The sequence below is a fragment of the Gekko japonicus genome, unplaced genomic scaffold (genome assembly GCF_001447785.1).
Source record: "Gekko japonicus isolate JY-2015 unplaced genomic scaffold, Gekko_japonicus_V1.1 scaffold1093, whole genome shotgun sequence".
NCBI lineage: Eukaryota > Metazoa > Chordata > Lepidosauria > Squamata > Gekkonidae > Gekko > Gekko japonicus.
In genome coordinates, this window is record NW_015160243.1 from 487,330 (window position 1) to 504,595 (window position 17,266).

Here is a 17,266-nt window from a genome sequence, read left to right on the forward strand (position 1 = left end):
TTCTCTTGGCTCCAGTGTGGGACAAACTGTGACTAACTGTCCCCTCAGTGGCTGTTGGTAGGCAACCAACTTCTGTCAGTAAAAAACAAAGGACTTTCAGCATATCCCCTCCCCCATCCACTGCCAGCTTTGCCACTTTCCTTTCAGAATAAACTTACAACAGCTCTCTGTCCTTTTCAGCTCCACCATGGCTGGCTGGCTAATGAGGCGGACCAGCGACCATCAAACCATTCTCTTCAACCCCCTGCTGTGTGGCTGACTTTTCCCTAAGGTTGCCAGTCTCCAGGTAGGACCTGGAGATCTCCTGCTGTTACAATTGATCTCCAAATGACAGAGATCAGTTCCACTGGAGAAAATGGCTGCTTTGGAGGGTAGACCCTATGGCATTATCCCCTGGCTGAGTCATTCCACCCCCCCAACGCTGCCCTTCACAGGATCCACCCCCCAAATCTCCAGGTATCTCCCTAATCAGAGCTGCCAACTGTACCTTCTCCTCAGTGCCTGTTGCCAGGCAACCAGGTTCTGTCAGTAAAAGGCCCTTTCCACATCTATTTTGGTCTTTGGGAGAAAACTCCTTGGGGTCAGTCCTGAAAGCGTTGCCAACTCCAGGTGGGAAATTCCTGGATATTTGAGGGATGGAGCCTGCAGAGGGTGAGGTTTGAGGAGGGGTGGGACCTCAGACAGGTACAATGCCATAGAATCCACCCTCCAAGCCAGCCATTCTTTCATGGGGAACCATTGTTGCCAATCTCCAAATGGTGGGCTGGAGATCACTCAGAATTACAACTGCTCTCTAGGAGGGAGGGGGAGGAGATAGAGAGCTGAAGCCAGGGAGCAGATAACAGTAGGTTGACGGTTGGCAGGGAGGGAGATCGGGTTGCCAACTCCAGGTTGGGGAATTCCTGGAGATTAGAGGGGTGGAGCCTGGAGAGGGCGAGGTTTGAGGAGGGGTGGGACCTCAGACAGGTACAATGCCATAGAATCCACCCTCCAAGCCAGCCATTCTTTCATGGGGAACCATTGTTGCCAATCTCCAAATGGTGGGCTGGAGATCACTCAGAATTACAACTGCTCTCTAGGAGGTAGGGGGAGGAGATGGAAAGCTGAAGCCAGGGGGCAGATAATGGTAGGTTTACAGTTGGCTATGAGGGAGACAGGGTTGCCAACTACAGGTTGGGGAATTCCTGGAGATTTGAGGGGTGGAGCCTGGAGAGGGTGAGGTTTGAGGAGGGGTGGGACCTCAGACAAGTACAATGCCAAACCAGCCATTCCCTCATGGGGAACCATTGTTGCCAATCTCCATGGAAGGGATGGTGATCACACAGAATTACAACTGCTCTTCAGATTACTGAGATCAGTTGCCCTGGAGAAAATTGTGGACTCTGTGTCATTATACCCTGCTGAGGTCACCACAGCAAATTGACACTGAGTGCCCAAAGCTGGGGCACTCTCTTAGAGCCTCTTTCTAGAGCTTGTTGTATTTATTTCCACGACGAGCCTTATTCCTAGTAAAGAATATTTCTACAAACACACTGGCTCTGAAACAGAGCTACAGGTAACCCAAGAAGTCATGGAACTCAAGGAAGAAGGCAACATAGTTAATGTGCTTCTGTTTGGTAAAAACTTTGGGGTTTCAGTGTTTTTTCATTCTCTCACAAATGGGAGGGGTGTGGTTACCTGCAGGTTCTTCAAAATGAGCAACAACATAGACAAGATTTCTGGGAGGCAGCAACAAATGCCTTTTCTTCTTTTTCTTCTTTTCTTCTATGCTTTTTTTCTACAACAGCTTGGTTACTTATTAATTCCCTTCCAGAAACTGCATTTTTAGACTCTACTCCAGGGCTCAGGGTCTCCCCTCTGGGTAAGGAAAAGTCTCTGTCATCTTCAGATTTTTGTACACATCCAGCAAGAAAGTCAGAGCTACTCCAAATGTTCCTGTAACTCCTCATATCCAATAGGTAAGGTAAAGGTATTGTATTGTAGGGAATCACTTTAATTCTGCTCTGAATTTGTAAGGCAAAGTTTGTTACTGAACAGCAAATAATCATCAACAGATTTTGGAGCTCCACACAAAATTCAAGCCATAATGGTCATCTAGTTACTTAAGTCTAAGAACAACGATCCATTGCTATGGCCTATAGTAGCACAACCTGAAACATGTAATTCATGTTCAAAACACTTTTACCTGAGGACCTTTGCTGTGACAAGGGGGAAATATTATAAGAGTGGCTGAGTGTATGTTTATAATAATAAAACTAATCGCACCTGAAGGCCTTGTCCATCTACAGTGACAGAGTTGGCTCGCTGCATCTTGTTCCGATCACTTAGCTTGTTCATTTGCTGAGAGCCACTCTTTTCTTTTTTCATAGTTGCTTGCCGTTCCTAAAACGGAGGTTTGGGAGGGGGAAGAACAAATTAATGTTATAAAACCATGCTATGGTTAAAATGGAAAACTCTTACTTTAGGATGACACATTCAAATATTGCTTCAGCAATAATGAGTTTAGTGATTGCAATCAAATCACTAAATGAAGCCCAACTTCACATACATCTATTTATGTATCTAGACATAATGGTGGTTAGATAATAGATAGATGATAATTATTTGTCACAATAAGTACTAATGCAATGGTGTGAAGTTGATAATACAATGTGAGGCCATCTAACTGCACGATCAAGCTTCTTGAATAATAAGATTAATTAGAGGAGTTTTCGCAGCTCTTGAAAATAAAATCTATGTAGTTCACAAATGTCTTCAAAAGCTGGCTCACACAAATCTGGAGTTTTCAAATGGGTTTGGTACCTTACAACCTCATTTATTTGAAGAGTTTAAAACATGAGAACATAGTTAATTCCAAGTCTGACAAAAAGCAAGTAATGTTCGAAGTAGTAAGTTTTAAATCTTTTTTGCAGGTTGTTGTTTCATAGCAGCACATCCCTATGTGCCAATGGAGGTGGATAAGGAATAATTGAATTGGGTGCCACCATATTGAAAGGCACTGGAATGAATCCAAAGGGGTTTTTTTACCAACAGAAAGCAGAAATTAACTTTTCTACCTCCCCCCTCATGCTGTAAATGAAACACTCTGAAAATGCTGTTCCAAGGGGAGAGGAAATCCTCAGGAAAAACATGGGGGCAAACTGGGGGGGCTGAGGTAGGAAAATCAGCAAAAAAAAAATCACCTTTCAGTAAAAAAAATCAGAATAAAATGACCTTTAGAATCACATTGTTGGTTTTGGATAACTTAACATTTGATTATGAGTATGTCTATCTCTTCCAGGTGCTATCATCATACTCTAATAGTTAGCCCCCATGCCAAATGTGAAAGCTGTTTCAACAAGGCAACACACAAGCAATATGGAGGTTTCTGCATGTCCAGGGGAATCTCCAGGCATTCAGAAAAATACTGCTTTGTTGTTATACTGAAAAAAGGGAGAAAGCAACCCTCCCCCAAAAAAATGAGACAGAGTTTGGAGGGAACAGACATGCTACCCTCCCTCTAACCCTTGACAGCTGCTTTCATTCAGCCTCTGAAAATTTGCCTGTAGGACTCCAGTTGGGTGGTGAAGAGACAAGCCACTTACTTTCTCCCTCCTTCCAACAGCAATACCTTAAGAAGAAAACCCGCTGAACAGCTAAGGTGAAGAACAGGACTCTCAACCCTTGTCTTCAGTTTACAGGAGAAGAGCCAGCCCCTTCTGTGCCCCAGCATCACAAGTCAATTTTCTACACAGCTGAAATTCACAACTTCAAGAGGTAAAAGATTCACATTGCTGCTTCCCCCCATCAGAAACATCAGTGGGGCTTTGAAATTCAGGACCAGTTGCAGACACATAACAAAATCTTGGGGAGTGTTTTTATTTTGACAGTTCTAACCCATAGTACAAGTTATATAAAAAGGAAAGTGGATTTAAGGGGCAAGTAAGGAACAAGGTAAAAGCAATCTGCAACATTTTGCTGTGGGTGGCTGCTTTATTTATGTAAGAGAATCCTCACACAAACATGTTCAAAGGTAGTCTGGTTATTAAATTTGGACATAAAAGATGTAAGCTGAATTCGAAGGAATATTCCAAGAATATGAACACCTAAAAAACATGGACAAAGTAAAGAAAAACCCTTATAACCTGTTAACTAGTTTTCAGTGGGTTCATTAGTTACTTTTAAAAAGTTTATAATAACATTTAATTCAAAGAGGGCAGTATTTTGTTGAAACACAACTGAAACGGGCAATAATAATTACACAGTACTTATTTATTTATATTTTATTTATTTATATTTTCGATTTATATTCCGCCCTCCCTGCATGGGCAGGCTCAGAGCGGCTTGCAACAAGTTAAAATACAACAGAATGAATACAATAAAACATAGATGCTTCAACAGAGCAATAATCTAAAATTCTAGCAAACAATCAAATTTGTAAATAAAGTGCTGTTGCGTGTAGTTAGCATTTATACAGAAGAAGAAGAAGAAGATGATGATGATATTGGATTTATACCCCGCCCTTCACTACCCAAAGGTGTCTCAGAGTGGCTTACAAACTCCTTCCCCTCCCCACAACAGACACCCTGTGAGGTAGGTGGGGCTGAGAGAGCTCTTGACAGAAACTGCTCTTTTTCAAGAACAGCTCTTATCAGAACTATGGCTTGCCCAAGGTCATCCAGCCAGGTGCAAGTGGAGGAGTGGGGAATCAAACCCGGTTCTCCCAGATTAGAGTCCACGCACTTAACCACTACACCAAACTGGCTTTCAGTGATCAAAGTGCTTCATATACTGTAATTCTTACAAGAGGTCTGTAAGGTAGACCATTGTTATTTTTCCCATATTGCTAAAGTGAGGCTGAGAGAGAAGCTTGCCTGAGGACATCCTGTGAGTTTGTCACAGGAATGAGATCTGAACCAGAGAACTCACAGCTCATTTTTCTAGCTGCAATGCTGAGGCAACTATTTGGATAACATACTGTAAAGTCCAACTGCACCAGTTAATGAACACTGAGTCTGACTTCTCAACACAAGGCAGACCTATACAACAGCTCCCCCATAGAAGAAGAACAGAAGATATTGGATTTATACCCCACCCTTCACTACCCAAAGGAGTCTCAGAGCAGCTTGCAGTCTCCTTTCCCTTCCACAGACGCCCTGTGAGGTAGGTGGGGCTAGGAGAGCTCTTTCGAGAACTGCTCATGAGAGAACAGCTCTGAAACAACTTGTAACTGACCCAAGGTCACACCAAGCAGCTGCATATGGAGGCATGGGGAATCAAGCCCAGCTCTCCCAGATTAGAGTCTGCACTCCTAACCACTAAACCAAACTGGCTCTCTTTTTTTTTTATGCCCCCGGAGAGGATTTTTTATTTCATTTTTTTTATAATACTACAAACTACAACAGAAAATGGAAAGGGGGACTACATTTATGGGATAAAAGAAAGATACCCACTACTAACTAAAAACCCAAAAGAGGAGATATTCTGATCATCCTAAACAAACATCAAGTCTTAATCCCGCTAATCCCTTTACAAACTGAGTCAAGTTTAACAATAACTTTTCAGTTCTTAAAATTTACTGTCATTAAGAAATACCCCAAGTCATCTCATTTCAAAGTTTTTCCAAGGCACAAATCAGAGTCCTTCAGCCTTCACTTCTCCTTGCCTCGTCTCTTCCCCAACTTATAGGGACTTTTAGGAGCTGCTGCCCCTTTCTCTGAAAGAGAGTCCTTTCCAGAAGAATCCGAGTCCAGCTCGCCACTGGACTTACTGTCCTCCCCTTCTTTTTCTTCCTCTTCTGGCCCTCCCAACTGGACTCTTAAAAATTCCTGAGCTTTCAGAACAGAATCAATCTTTTCTTTTTTATCCTTAATTTTGAAGGTGACATCTTCTGGAGTTAGCCATCTATATCCAATTGAATTTGTCTGAAGAAAAAGTATAAGGTCTTTATATTTCTTTCTCCTTTGTCTTATTTCAAATGGGATGTCTTTTAGAACTCTGTTGACATTTCCCCCAACTTTCAGGGGTATGCCAGATACTGCTTTCAGGATTGCATCCCTCACATGCCTCTTCGAGAATCTTACAACAATTTCCCCAGGCAGATTGTTTATATACCCCGAATATGACCTATAGGCCACATCCATATCGCTTATCAACAGTTACGCCTTCATCTCTGTCACTGGGGCCAATACTTCACTCATCATTTCCTTTAGATTCTCTCCTTTAGTCTCTGGCAAGCCCTGGAAGCGAAGAATCATGTTAGCCTTTTCCATTTGTAGCAATTGATCTTCTGTGGAGACTTGCTTCTTTTCCAGTTGTTTTACTTTTTTCTTCACCTTTTGGGCAGTGGCATCCACTTCTTTCACCTTCTCAGCTGTTTGATTCATCATTTTCAGAGTCTCATTTATCTGGGTTTGCTGACCGGTGATACATTGAGTCATATAAGACATCTGTTCCTTGAAGTTATTCAGCTGGTCCATTAGAGGGCGCATGGATTCTGCCAAAATCTTTGCCAGCTCGTTGATTCCTTCCGGTTTTGGGATTTCTGTCACTTTCGATTTCAGCAACTTCTCCTTTTCCGTCCTCTTCCCTGCCATGTTCTTCGGTTTGTTTACTTTCGCAAGTTTTTTTTAAAGTCTCCGAATATGCGCTTAAACGCTCAAACACTCTGTGGTAAGTACTTCTTAACTGTTTTAAGCGTTTTTTCTTCCGCTCCCCCCTCATCCGCTCAAAAGTTCATGCGCTTGGGAGGCGTCCCTTCCCCGCTCGCCTTAATCTCTGCTGCATAGGTTAGGGCAGGGAGCTTTCTTTTCTCTTTGAACATCGCTTAAACGACTCACGTTCATAATCGGTCCTCAGACCTCATGTACGTTCTCTTTCAGATGCTCGATCTCCTGCGCTTGCCCCGATTAGCGTTGCTTAAGTCCATTCAGTCTCTCAGCATGGAGAACTGTCGGAACGGAGAGATGCCTCAATTCTCCGGCATTCCGCCATCGAACTCTCAGAAGTTCCATGGCCAGGGTCCCTTCAACCGGGTCCCTGGGGGGGTGACGAACCTGCGCACCCCCTCTTTCGGCTGGAGTGCAGCTTCACCCCTGGGAGGTCCAGGAGGTGAGTCTGCTCTAGCATGCCACCATCACCGGAAGTCACCAAACTGGCTCTCCACTGCAGACAGACCATCCACTGCAGATCATTCAGCTGGGATAGCAAATACTTGCTAAGACAATAACCAATGAATCTGGCTACAGTCCTATGCCAAACTTACTGGAAGCAAGATCTGCAGAATTCAGAGAGTAATTCCCAGGAAACATGGCTAGGATAGGGATACTATGTAGTTAGTCATACACTACAAAGTGAGGCAACATCGGTAAGCTAAACAACATAAAACTACAGCCCTTCCTCACCTTGGGAAAGTCACATTTAATGATAAGCAACCTTCTCCCCCAAGGATTGTCTCAAAAACCATTTGGATTTTTTAAAGCTTTCCTGATAAACACTTGAAAAAACTCAAGGGTTGTTTTGAGCATTTGATGGGAATGCTCAAAAATTCAAATGGGTGAATCATGCCTCTCCTATCAGCACACTGTCCCATCTCAAACAAAAAACTCTTACCATTAAAAAATGAATTGAAGTAACCAGTGATAGGGAAAGCTTTCTGCACACAAATCACATATTGCCTAACCTCTGAAAATTGATGCTCTGAGAGTACTCAGAAAGGTGCATTAGGTAAAGCTATGTAGGATACAATTGCAGTTTCTGTACCTCTCAGTTCAATTCAAGAAGCAGATGTCATGATCCTTGGTAGGAAATTATGCTTTGAGAATATGTAGAGCAACATTTCCAGATACCAGGGAACATAGGATTTGTGGATATTGAGTCTTCCCTGCCACCAATTACCCCATTCTTAAAGGTAAAGGGGTTTGCCCAGGAAGAGACTAAAATAACTATAAGGGAAATTTAGTGAATCATATTTCAAGCCAAATCCCATCAAAATGGAGGGAGATTTTATAAGTGAGGGGAGTTATATTATAAACCCTCAATTTGAAATTCATTAGCATCACTAATCACATTTTGACCATAAATTAAAGAGCAATAGAAAAGTTTATTTTAAGCTATCATATTCAGTCTGTAAAGCATATTAAAATGTAAGCTATGGTTTCTAAACCCAAAACATTTAGTTATTTTTTATATTGTATAATTCTTTTGGGCCAAGTCAGTGGTTTAGTTGAGCCCAGGACATAGCTTCCAACCATGGCCAGATTTTCAAAGTTGATGATGCTGCAAAAAACACATCCCAAAGAACACTAAGAAGAATGCATGTCCCCTTTTAATGCGTAGACATCAATATTCAACAAGTTCAGGTACTAGTCACCCCTTAAGCATTAAAATGGGCACCAAGACAATGAATACAGTGTGTTTTTATTTTATCTTTTAGGAAGGACAAGTTTTGAAGCAAACAAAAACTATCTCAAGATGATAAGTTGAGACACAAAACTACTATCACTTTCCCTCCTGATGGGGGCTCTGAGGCTGTGGTCATTTGGGAAGGTAATTCCACTTTGTTCCCACTTTAATTTAATCGGGAACATTTTTCTTTGGGTTGGGCTGATTAGATGCAGCCGGCCCCTCTCTTCCACCACGCGCTCACTTGCCAGCTCCTAAGGAAAATCATTGTGCATTACCCGTGGTTTTTTTTTTTTTTAGAGCTTCTGGTTTGAGCGCTTGAGCAAACGTGCACTTAATAAATTCATTATTAAATGTTATTTTATGTTAATTTCTCTGTTTAAAGATAATATGACAGCTCCAGCAAGCCACCTGCCCAACTAGCCCCGGAGGGGCAGGAAAAGGAAGACTGGCCGAGAGGGCTGCTGAACTCAGCTCGGCTTGTCGGGGCTGCGGCGGAACCTCCATTGTGCCGAGTCCCTCCAGGCGATCCTGCCAGCCATGGGGCAGGCTTGGGTGGCTGCTGCTCCTGCCGCCGCTGTGGGTAGTGGTGCTGCTGCCGCCATTGCCCCACGAAAAAAGGCTCAGCCCCACCGTCTCCACCATCCTCCTTCATGGGGAAGGGGCTTCTGTTTCTTACAACAAATTCATATTATCTTTAAACAGAGAATTGAACATAAAAATAATGTTTAATAATGGATTTATTAAGCGCATGTTTGCCCAAGCGCTCAAACCGGAAGCTTTAAAAAAAAAAAAACCCCAAAAGCGGTCAGATGGCCCTAATAGCAATCATTGCAAAAGATGGCTGTCCAGATGGGCGAAATTGTGCATTCAAAGTGCAAGTGCCAGGAAAATACTTGATTTTCCAGGGGGCAGGAAAACCTGGGAGCATTGCGGGAGTGAGCCCGCTTCGGCACGGGAGGCAGATTCACATGTCTGATCAGCAAACTTAAATGCGGGAGGGAACAGCGGCAAATCCCGATCAAAAGGACCGTGTGACCACACCCTGATAACAGGCAGAAATACAGTTGAGTACACCTATAAGGAAGGCTCCATACCAGTAGAATTTCCTTCCTGACTTAAAATTGCCATGACTCTCCTATGCAGCAGAGCCCACCCAGATACAGCTGTTTTAACAACTTCCTCTCCTTGCTGCTGCATGACCACCAGGCCTCACCAGTTTTCAAGAATGCTTGTACAGATGGTAGATGAAGTTTCCCTCAAACATAATTAATTACAGCGGCAGACCAGAAAATGAAGATTTCAGTTCTTCAGTTTTTGAAGGCTTGTGTTCAAAGCCTGGCTTCCCTATTCCCACAAAGACTAAGGAACTTGTCAAGCAGAACTAGAAGGCAAGAAAACTGAGAGGGACTCTGCAGAAGCAACTGGAAAGATCAAAAATGTTTCCTCCATTGTCTAGACTAGCACAGCCTTAAGAATTTAATTCAACTTCTTAAAATAAGGTAATAAAATAAACAACATGTCTACACCCTCAATAATAGTCTAAATTTCAGTTAGGTTTGCAAGTTGTGACATTCTCTTCTGTTAAATACCACAATGAAGGAAGTAACAAGGCAGGCTGGTAGATAACACTGCTTGTAAATCAAATATGGGTGGGTGGGTGGGTGGGGGGAGGGTGGTATACCCCGTTTTCTCCCTATTGACACTACTTCGCAAAAGCTGCTGTTAAAAGCATTCCTACAGGCATAATCACAAGGAAAAGTAGCCTGTGTTCTTGCTATTAACAACTTTAACAGAAAGGTAAAGGGAAACAAGGATAATTAAGGAGGTATTGTGAAGATTTATAGTGACAGTGTAGCACAGGAAACCTCCTCCCTGAATATGCACACGGCAAGGAAAGACACTGACAATTATTGTGAACTATCTGCAGCTTTAAAATGGGGCTGAAATCAGGTAAGGAATAGTGACAGACATTCCACCGCTATACCAAACAAGAAGGGAACAGAAGAATACATATTCAAAGCACAATCATATGATGGATTAAAAGGGTCTGATGGAATTTATGTCTGGAGCAATAAATGCCTCTATATTTGGCTGTACTCAGGGCTTGACTACTGTTACACTCTTTTCATGGAGTCCCCCCCCCTAAATCCATCGGGGCTCTTTTCTTAGCTACAACTTTTTACTTCTCTTCTTCCTCCCAATTTTGGAAAATTTGCTGCCAAGAGACAACCCCCCCAAAAAAACTAATGAAGAAAGGCTGACAGTGGTTCCTCCTTTATTTGGGTAGGATTTCAATTCCTTCCAGTTTTCTCTACCTGCTGATGCCATAAGAATTCTCAACAGAGCTCTCATATCAGAGGAGTCTTCATAGCCAGGACCTCAGATCCATTTGTTTGCTATGCTAACTGAAATCCTCACAAGGGGGGGGGCTTCTAGTGTCCTGGCCCCACTGGTGGACCTCCTGATGGCACCTGGTATTTTTGGCCACAGTGTGGCAGAGTGTTGGATTGGATGGGCCATTGGCCTGATCCAACATTGGCTTCTCTTATGTTGTTGTTGTTGTTGTTGTTGTTCAGTCGCACAGTTGAGTCCGACTCTTCGCGACCTTATGGATCAGCTCCCGCCAGGAGCTTATGTTCTTAAGAATATACAAATACAAGTAGCACTAAGGCTTCCATGGGAAGACGCTTGAATGTTCTTGCAATTTAATGAATTTTGCAAGTCTGCCTCCCCAAACCATTTCAGGTTATACATTAATTGAAAAAGTTCTTGCTAATAGAATTTCAGCAACTGATACCAAATTATTTCTACTTGGAACTGGTTTGTCAAGATCAGTAGAGGTTGATCTCAAGAATTTGCTTTCCAAGCATTTATAATCATGGGACAAACCCAATATATACCAAGGAAATCTCCCTTAATATTATCACATCACCAGTACTTCAATATACCCACCTACACTTCTTCGTAATTCTCCTAGGAGTGTTAAACCATTGCATAATTATTTTATTATGATTTTCATGAATGCTTCTAGATGATAACAGGCTTCTGACAATAAATTGTTCCCCATTGGCCCTTCTTAAATCTTTGTCCCAAGTTTTCATGTAACTCATATCCTTCTGGCAGGCTAGACGCAATTCATATATTTTTGACAGCATGCCCTTTGGGCTATTTCCACTTAAGATTTTTTTCAATGTATTTGCTATTTCAAGAAAGCATATCTACTTGTCAGTAAGCCCACCAATTTTCAAAAAATGTCAGCCCCGCCTTTGCATGTGTGGCCTGCAATAATGCAGAGCACCAGAATTAACATTTCAGACCAGAGAAAGGGGGAAACAAAAGGATTAGGATGGATGCTGTTGACATAGTGTATGTCAAAGTTCCTTTGTAACCAAAGTATTACAAATTAAGTATTTAATGTGACTTTAACAGAACTGAAATATTGTTGTGATGTAAGAATAATCATTTTTTAAAAACAGCAACAGCTAAGTAAAACCTCTGGGTGATTGAAGAATATTGTTATATCAAAGTGAGGTGGAGTGGACATTTCCTGAAAATAAATAACATTGCAAAGTGCAGATATTTATTTTCTAGGTGATACACATGTTCTTGTTATGATAATGTTATTAGTGCATTAAGAATTGATGCACAGACATGACACAGGCATACTGGAGCGTACGTTATTCAGTATAGCATGATTAAAAGCTAATATACATTTTGATGGCTTGTATTGTTAATTTGTTCTATTCTTTAATCAACCTTGAAACTTTTTTAAAATTCTTGGTCATTCCCAACAAGCCTTTGGTTTCCTGACTAACACAAGCTGATTTTGCATGCACTACTTGTTATAGCCATTAGCAATTACATATATATAAAGTTTTGAGTACCAATCTAGTTTGCCTTAGCAGCAACATAATTCATCTCATTCTCTCTGCCATTCTTGTTTCCTGAATTATATAACCCTTGCTCTTTGAATACAATCTTCAGGAATATTTGCAATATCATTCAAGTCCCAGAACCAGGGGACAGAAAGGTTTTTGAGAGTTTAGTACAGAAGCCCTAAAAACTGCATCTTAATTACTCAATTAGACAGTCAGAATCCAGGCTGCCATCTGTAATTTTAGATGGGTACTACTGGGGTGGATCCAGAAACTGTTTCTTTTTCTGGATTCAGGGGCCATTCAAAAATACATGGGAACTGAATGTGATGCAATCTGAGATGTTTCTATGCCATGGTACACTATAGGGTTACCAACCTCCATGTGGCACCTGGAGATCTCCAGCTATTACAAATTATCTCCAGACTACAGAGATCAGTTCATATGGAGAAAATGGCTGCTTTGGAGGGTGGACTCTATGGCACTATATCCCGCTGAGGTCCCTCCCCTGCCCAAACGCCATCCTCCCCAGGCTCCACCCCCCAAATATCCAGGTATTTCCCAACTCAGAGCTGGCAACCCTACCACACTATCTCCCAGGGACAAAGGCCACCAGCCTGCTGGAGGCATTAGAACAAATTAGGTGAGGCCTACTATAACTAAGGGAAGTCATTTGCCCTGCTCTAGTACTATCCTAGTTTGCTCCAGTGTCTTTAGGTTACCAAGGCCACCATCAACACAGTGTAAAATTGTCAGGAGATACAGAACAATTCAGGGGCCTATGATAGGCTCCATCTTGTTTGCTTTAAGGTTTGTGCTGCTCCAAGGGAGCAAAGTATCACACTGGATTATGGAATTTGGAGGGATCGACTCACTCCTCCAGCAAAACTTTCAAAACAGAACAACCTGGTTCCATTTATACCTATTATCACACAAGGCAGTTGCGAAATGTCTACAGTCTAAAACCTAATCTTAATTACTGCTCACCGAGGGGGGGTTGTCTTTTAATCAGATGTGTTTTCCCTCCTGCACGCTATACAGAGTAGATTGTCACCACTGAAAGCATTTTGCTAACCACATATGCACAGTATTGCAAAAAGAAACTCAATATGAAAACCATTTGTATTTGTATCTGTGAACATTTTACATTACGCACCTCAGAAAGCGAGCCTCCTAAAGGGGGTAGAGTCTGTTGGAGAAAAACAGTTTCAGCTACAATATTAAAACTGTAAAAACAACAATTACAGACAATCCCTGTAAAGGAATTTGAATGTTGAATGTTATTATGTTGAATGTGTAAGAAAGGAAGCAGTTTTACTCCTGCTTTTTCACTGAAGTCGTTACAAAAAGTGATCTGGGGTTATCTGTACAAGCTTTTGTTCATTGTCACATTCCTCTGTATCTGTCTCCATTCTTCTTTCCCTTTTGCCAGTCACCATATAGCCATTCTTTCCTGCCACCTTGTTATTTCAAATACATTTATTTGGGAGCTTTTCCCTGTCTGTGCATTGCATTATTCTAATGCTGATATTTTCAAAAATCTGGATGTGAGGATTGGCAAATGATTTCATAAACCATGGAACAACCATGTTTATTATCTAATTATACTGATAGTGTAAACTATCATTTCTTCATATAGACACTCCTGCTGGAGTTATCTGCAAGATGCCACAGTTTCTGGCCAAGCTATATACAAGGAGACTCTGGGAATGGAACAATCCACATCATTTACTCAACCCACACGGTTCCTTCCTACAAAAATTACCAGTCCTGCAAAAACCATGTAGCAGCTGCCTCCATACCACTTCAGTAGCATGAATTAAGTTTCACCATAATGCTTTTCAACAGGTCACCATTCAACAATTAGTTGAGTACTCAGATTACACACCACCTATATGTGCATGGAGAACCATTTTGTCACAATCCCCTCTCAAAACTTTGATTATTGTTTTAAAAAATCAGACATTTAGTTGGCAACTTTAGATAAACAGTGAACAGTACCAGCTATAATTTATCATCTTCATGCCAACACTGAACAGAATGCAAAACAATGATCATTAATTGAAAGATGCAATTCTCCTCTGAAAAGAACAATTGTTACTTTCTGTCCAACATAAAAGAATAAAGGTAGCTGTTGTAGTAGAGAACAACATCATCATACTTTAACTCATGTTTAGGACAGTAAGAAATTGTGCTCTAAGTACTTTTAGAACAAAGAATACTCTTTTTTTTAAACTTAGCCTCACTGAAAGTTATAAAACACTGTGAAATTTTATTTATATTTTATTAAATGTAAATCATTTAATCCACAGAGAAAAGCTCATTTCAGTTTGCAACAGGTTTCTCACAGTGGATCTATAATAAAGAATTTTGTCTTCCTAGCATTCAACCAGCTCTGATTTAAAACCAGCTCTATTTAAAAACAAAACCACTAAAGCCAGTTTATATGTTTCATTCCACATATTACTCATTTATTTAAAACATTTGCATCTGGCATTCTCAGAACCGTAGTTATCAAGATGGCTCCCAAATGCTATAGTTACAAAATCTTAAAAACCAAGTTAAACCACCTCTCTTGCAGGAGTTTGTAGACCCAGCAGCCTTGAAAGAAGTGATCATGAGACCTCCTTTTAAAGCAGATGTCTTTGGACCCCAGTGACCTAAACAACTACTGCCTGGTGGACAACTTTCTTTTGGGGGGCAAGGTACTTGAGTGGGTGGTGGCTATGCAACTTCAGGTGGTTTTGGGGAGACAGATTAGCTAGACCCATTTGAATCCAGATTTAAGCCTAGGTTTGGGAACTAAATGACATTGGTCTCCCTGACTGATGATCAATGCCAGGAGAGTGATGGGGCAGTGCATCCCTATTAATTCCTCTGGACTTTTCAGTAGCTTCTGATACCATCAGTCATGGAATCTTTCTCGTGAGGCTGGCTGGGTCTGAGGGGGTACCATACTTTTGTGGTCCCACTGTTAATTGGCTGAGGAATTCCAGAAGGTGGTGCTGGGAACTGCCTCTAAACCCAGTTGCTATGGGGTCCCACAGGGATCTTTCTTGTCTCCCACCTTATTTAACATCTACATGAAAACACTAGGTGATATTACCCAGGGATTTGGACTGAGGTGCTATCAATATGCAGATGACACACAGCTCTGTTTCTCCTTAACAGCTGAGTTAGATGGGCCTTTGGAAGTCCTGAACAAGTGGCTGGGGAGGATAATGGGATGGACAGGGACCAGGAAACTGAAACTCATTCTAGACAAGACTGAGATGCTGTTAATCAGTTACAAAGCTGTTTTACCTGAAGAACTGCACTAGAAGGCACAGATTTGGAGCTTGGGGGTACTGCTGGATCCTGGCCAACAGGTTGCAGACCCAGGTCTACTTTATGCTATGTAATGTCCTTTGTCAGCTTTGGTTGCTATGCCAGTTATAGCCCTTCCTTTACAAGTGCAATCTGGCCACAGAGATCCATGCTGTTATCACATCCCAGATAGATTACTGTAATGTGCTCTATGTAGGGCTCACTTTGAAATTTTTTCAGAAATTTCAGCTGGTCCAGAATGAAGCAGCGAAGTTATTGTCAGGAGCTGTATACAGGTACCAAGTGTTGAAAGATCTACACTGGCTGCTCATGTGTTTCCAAGTAAAATTAAAGTGCTGGTTCATAGATATATATTTATAGGGCCCTAAACGACCTGGGACTGGAATACTTGAATGACTACCTTCTTCCACATGGTCCAGCCAACCAGTTAAGGTCCTCTTCACAAGCCCTGATCTTTGTACCCCTGCCTGCCTGACCACAGAACAAGAAATTTTGTGTGGTGATACCTCACCTTTGGAATGCCATTCCCCTTGGGGCTTGCCTGGCACCTACTCTCCTTTCCTTTATGCGACAGGCCAATACATTTCTTTACTCTGACTTTTAACCCAGGGTTCCTAGATGGTGTTGTCAACCAAGTGGCTGTCTTGAGTTTGGTTGCCATAGAAATGTGGGGTGTGGGAACAAGAATGTATACTTTTTTTCTGGCCTCTGTGTTGTTATCTATCTAATGTGCCATGTAACCTTGAGACCTGTACTGCCTCTGGTACTCTTTTTCTCCTGGGAATTTTGGGCTATAGGCTCAGTGGGCTTATAGCTTAATTGTGATTGGCCAAGAGCCACTAATGCTTCCTTTGATTGCAGTATAATTGTTTGCTTGGCCCAATTCTACCAAAGAATATTACAAGTTTGGATCCTATCACTGTCTCAATCCTTAATTCTTCTGAATTCTTCTGAATGACTGTTATTGGGAACTGATTTCTCCACGGGCTCTGACAGGTGTGTTCCTAGCTTGTTCTGCTCTGTTTCATGAACTGTTATGCCTTGGATTGCATTTATTTGCTGTTTTTATTAGCGTAGTAACTAACCTTTGGTTTCTTAATTCAACTTGTTTGGGTTCAGTTTTTCTTCTCCTCTTTTTTGTTCCTGTTTGCTTAATATTAGGGATAGTAGCTATTTCACATTATGGTCCACAGAGATTTTGAGCTGTTAAACTACTCTGATGAACAGATAGCCTCACTATTGGATCAACCTTCATTGTTCAATACTAAAGGATCTTCAGATAGTTGTATTGCTTGGGATAAATTTAAAAAATTGAACTTTAAGAAAATGAAAACTGATATACATGCAGGTACTTTAAGGGTATTTGAGAAGCAAGTTTGTTCCATGGGGGATTACAGATGCGAAAAACACCTGGCATGTTTCCCTATAATATTGACTTTAAAGACAGATGGTTTGCCATCTTGAAAAAGTGTTCAATGGACTTAATGGCCTATCTAATAGAAATGTCCAATGCAGAAACTTCTAAATTGCAACAAAAAATTGGCTCTCTTAAAGTTGCGATCCAAAAAATACTGGCCTTGGTCACATATGTTTTGTGTTTTATACCTTTATTATTTTTTCCTGTTTTGAGGCTATTATTGGGCCTATATCTGTTTTTATCTAATAATTGTTATATATAT

At 41.4% G+C, this 17,266-nt stretch overlaps 1 protein-coding gene across 1 annotated transcript in view; it reads right to left on the reverse strand.

Annotated features, from left to right (window-relative positions):
- The window catches only part of DGKB (diacylglycerol kinase beta), a 398,712-nt gene that overhangs the window by 304,258 nt on the left and 77,188 nt on the right, over positions 1-17,266 (reverse strand). The window contains exon 15 of the mRNA XM_015413478.1: positions 2,266-2,382. Within this exon, the coding sequence (XP_015268964.1) occupies positions 2,266-2,382 (117 nt within the window). The remainder of the gene's footprint in view (positions 1-2,265; positions 2,383-17,266) is intronic.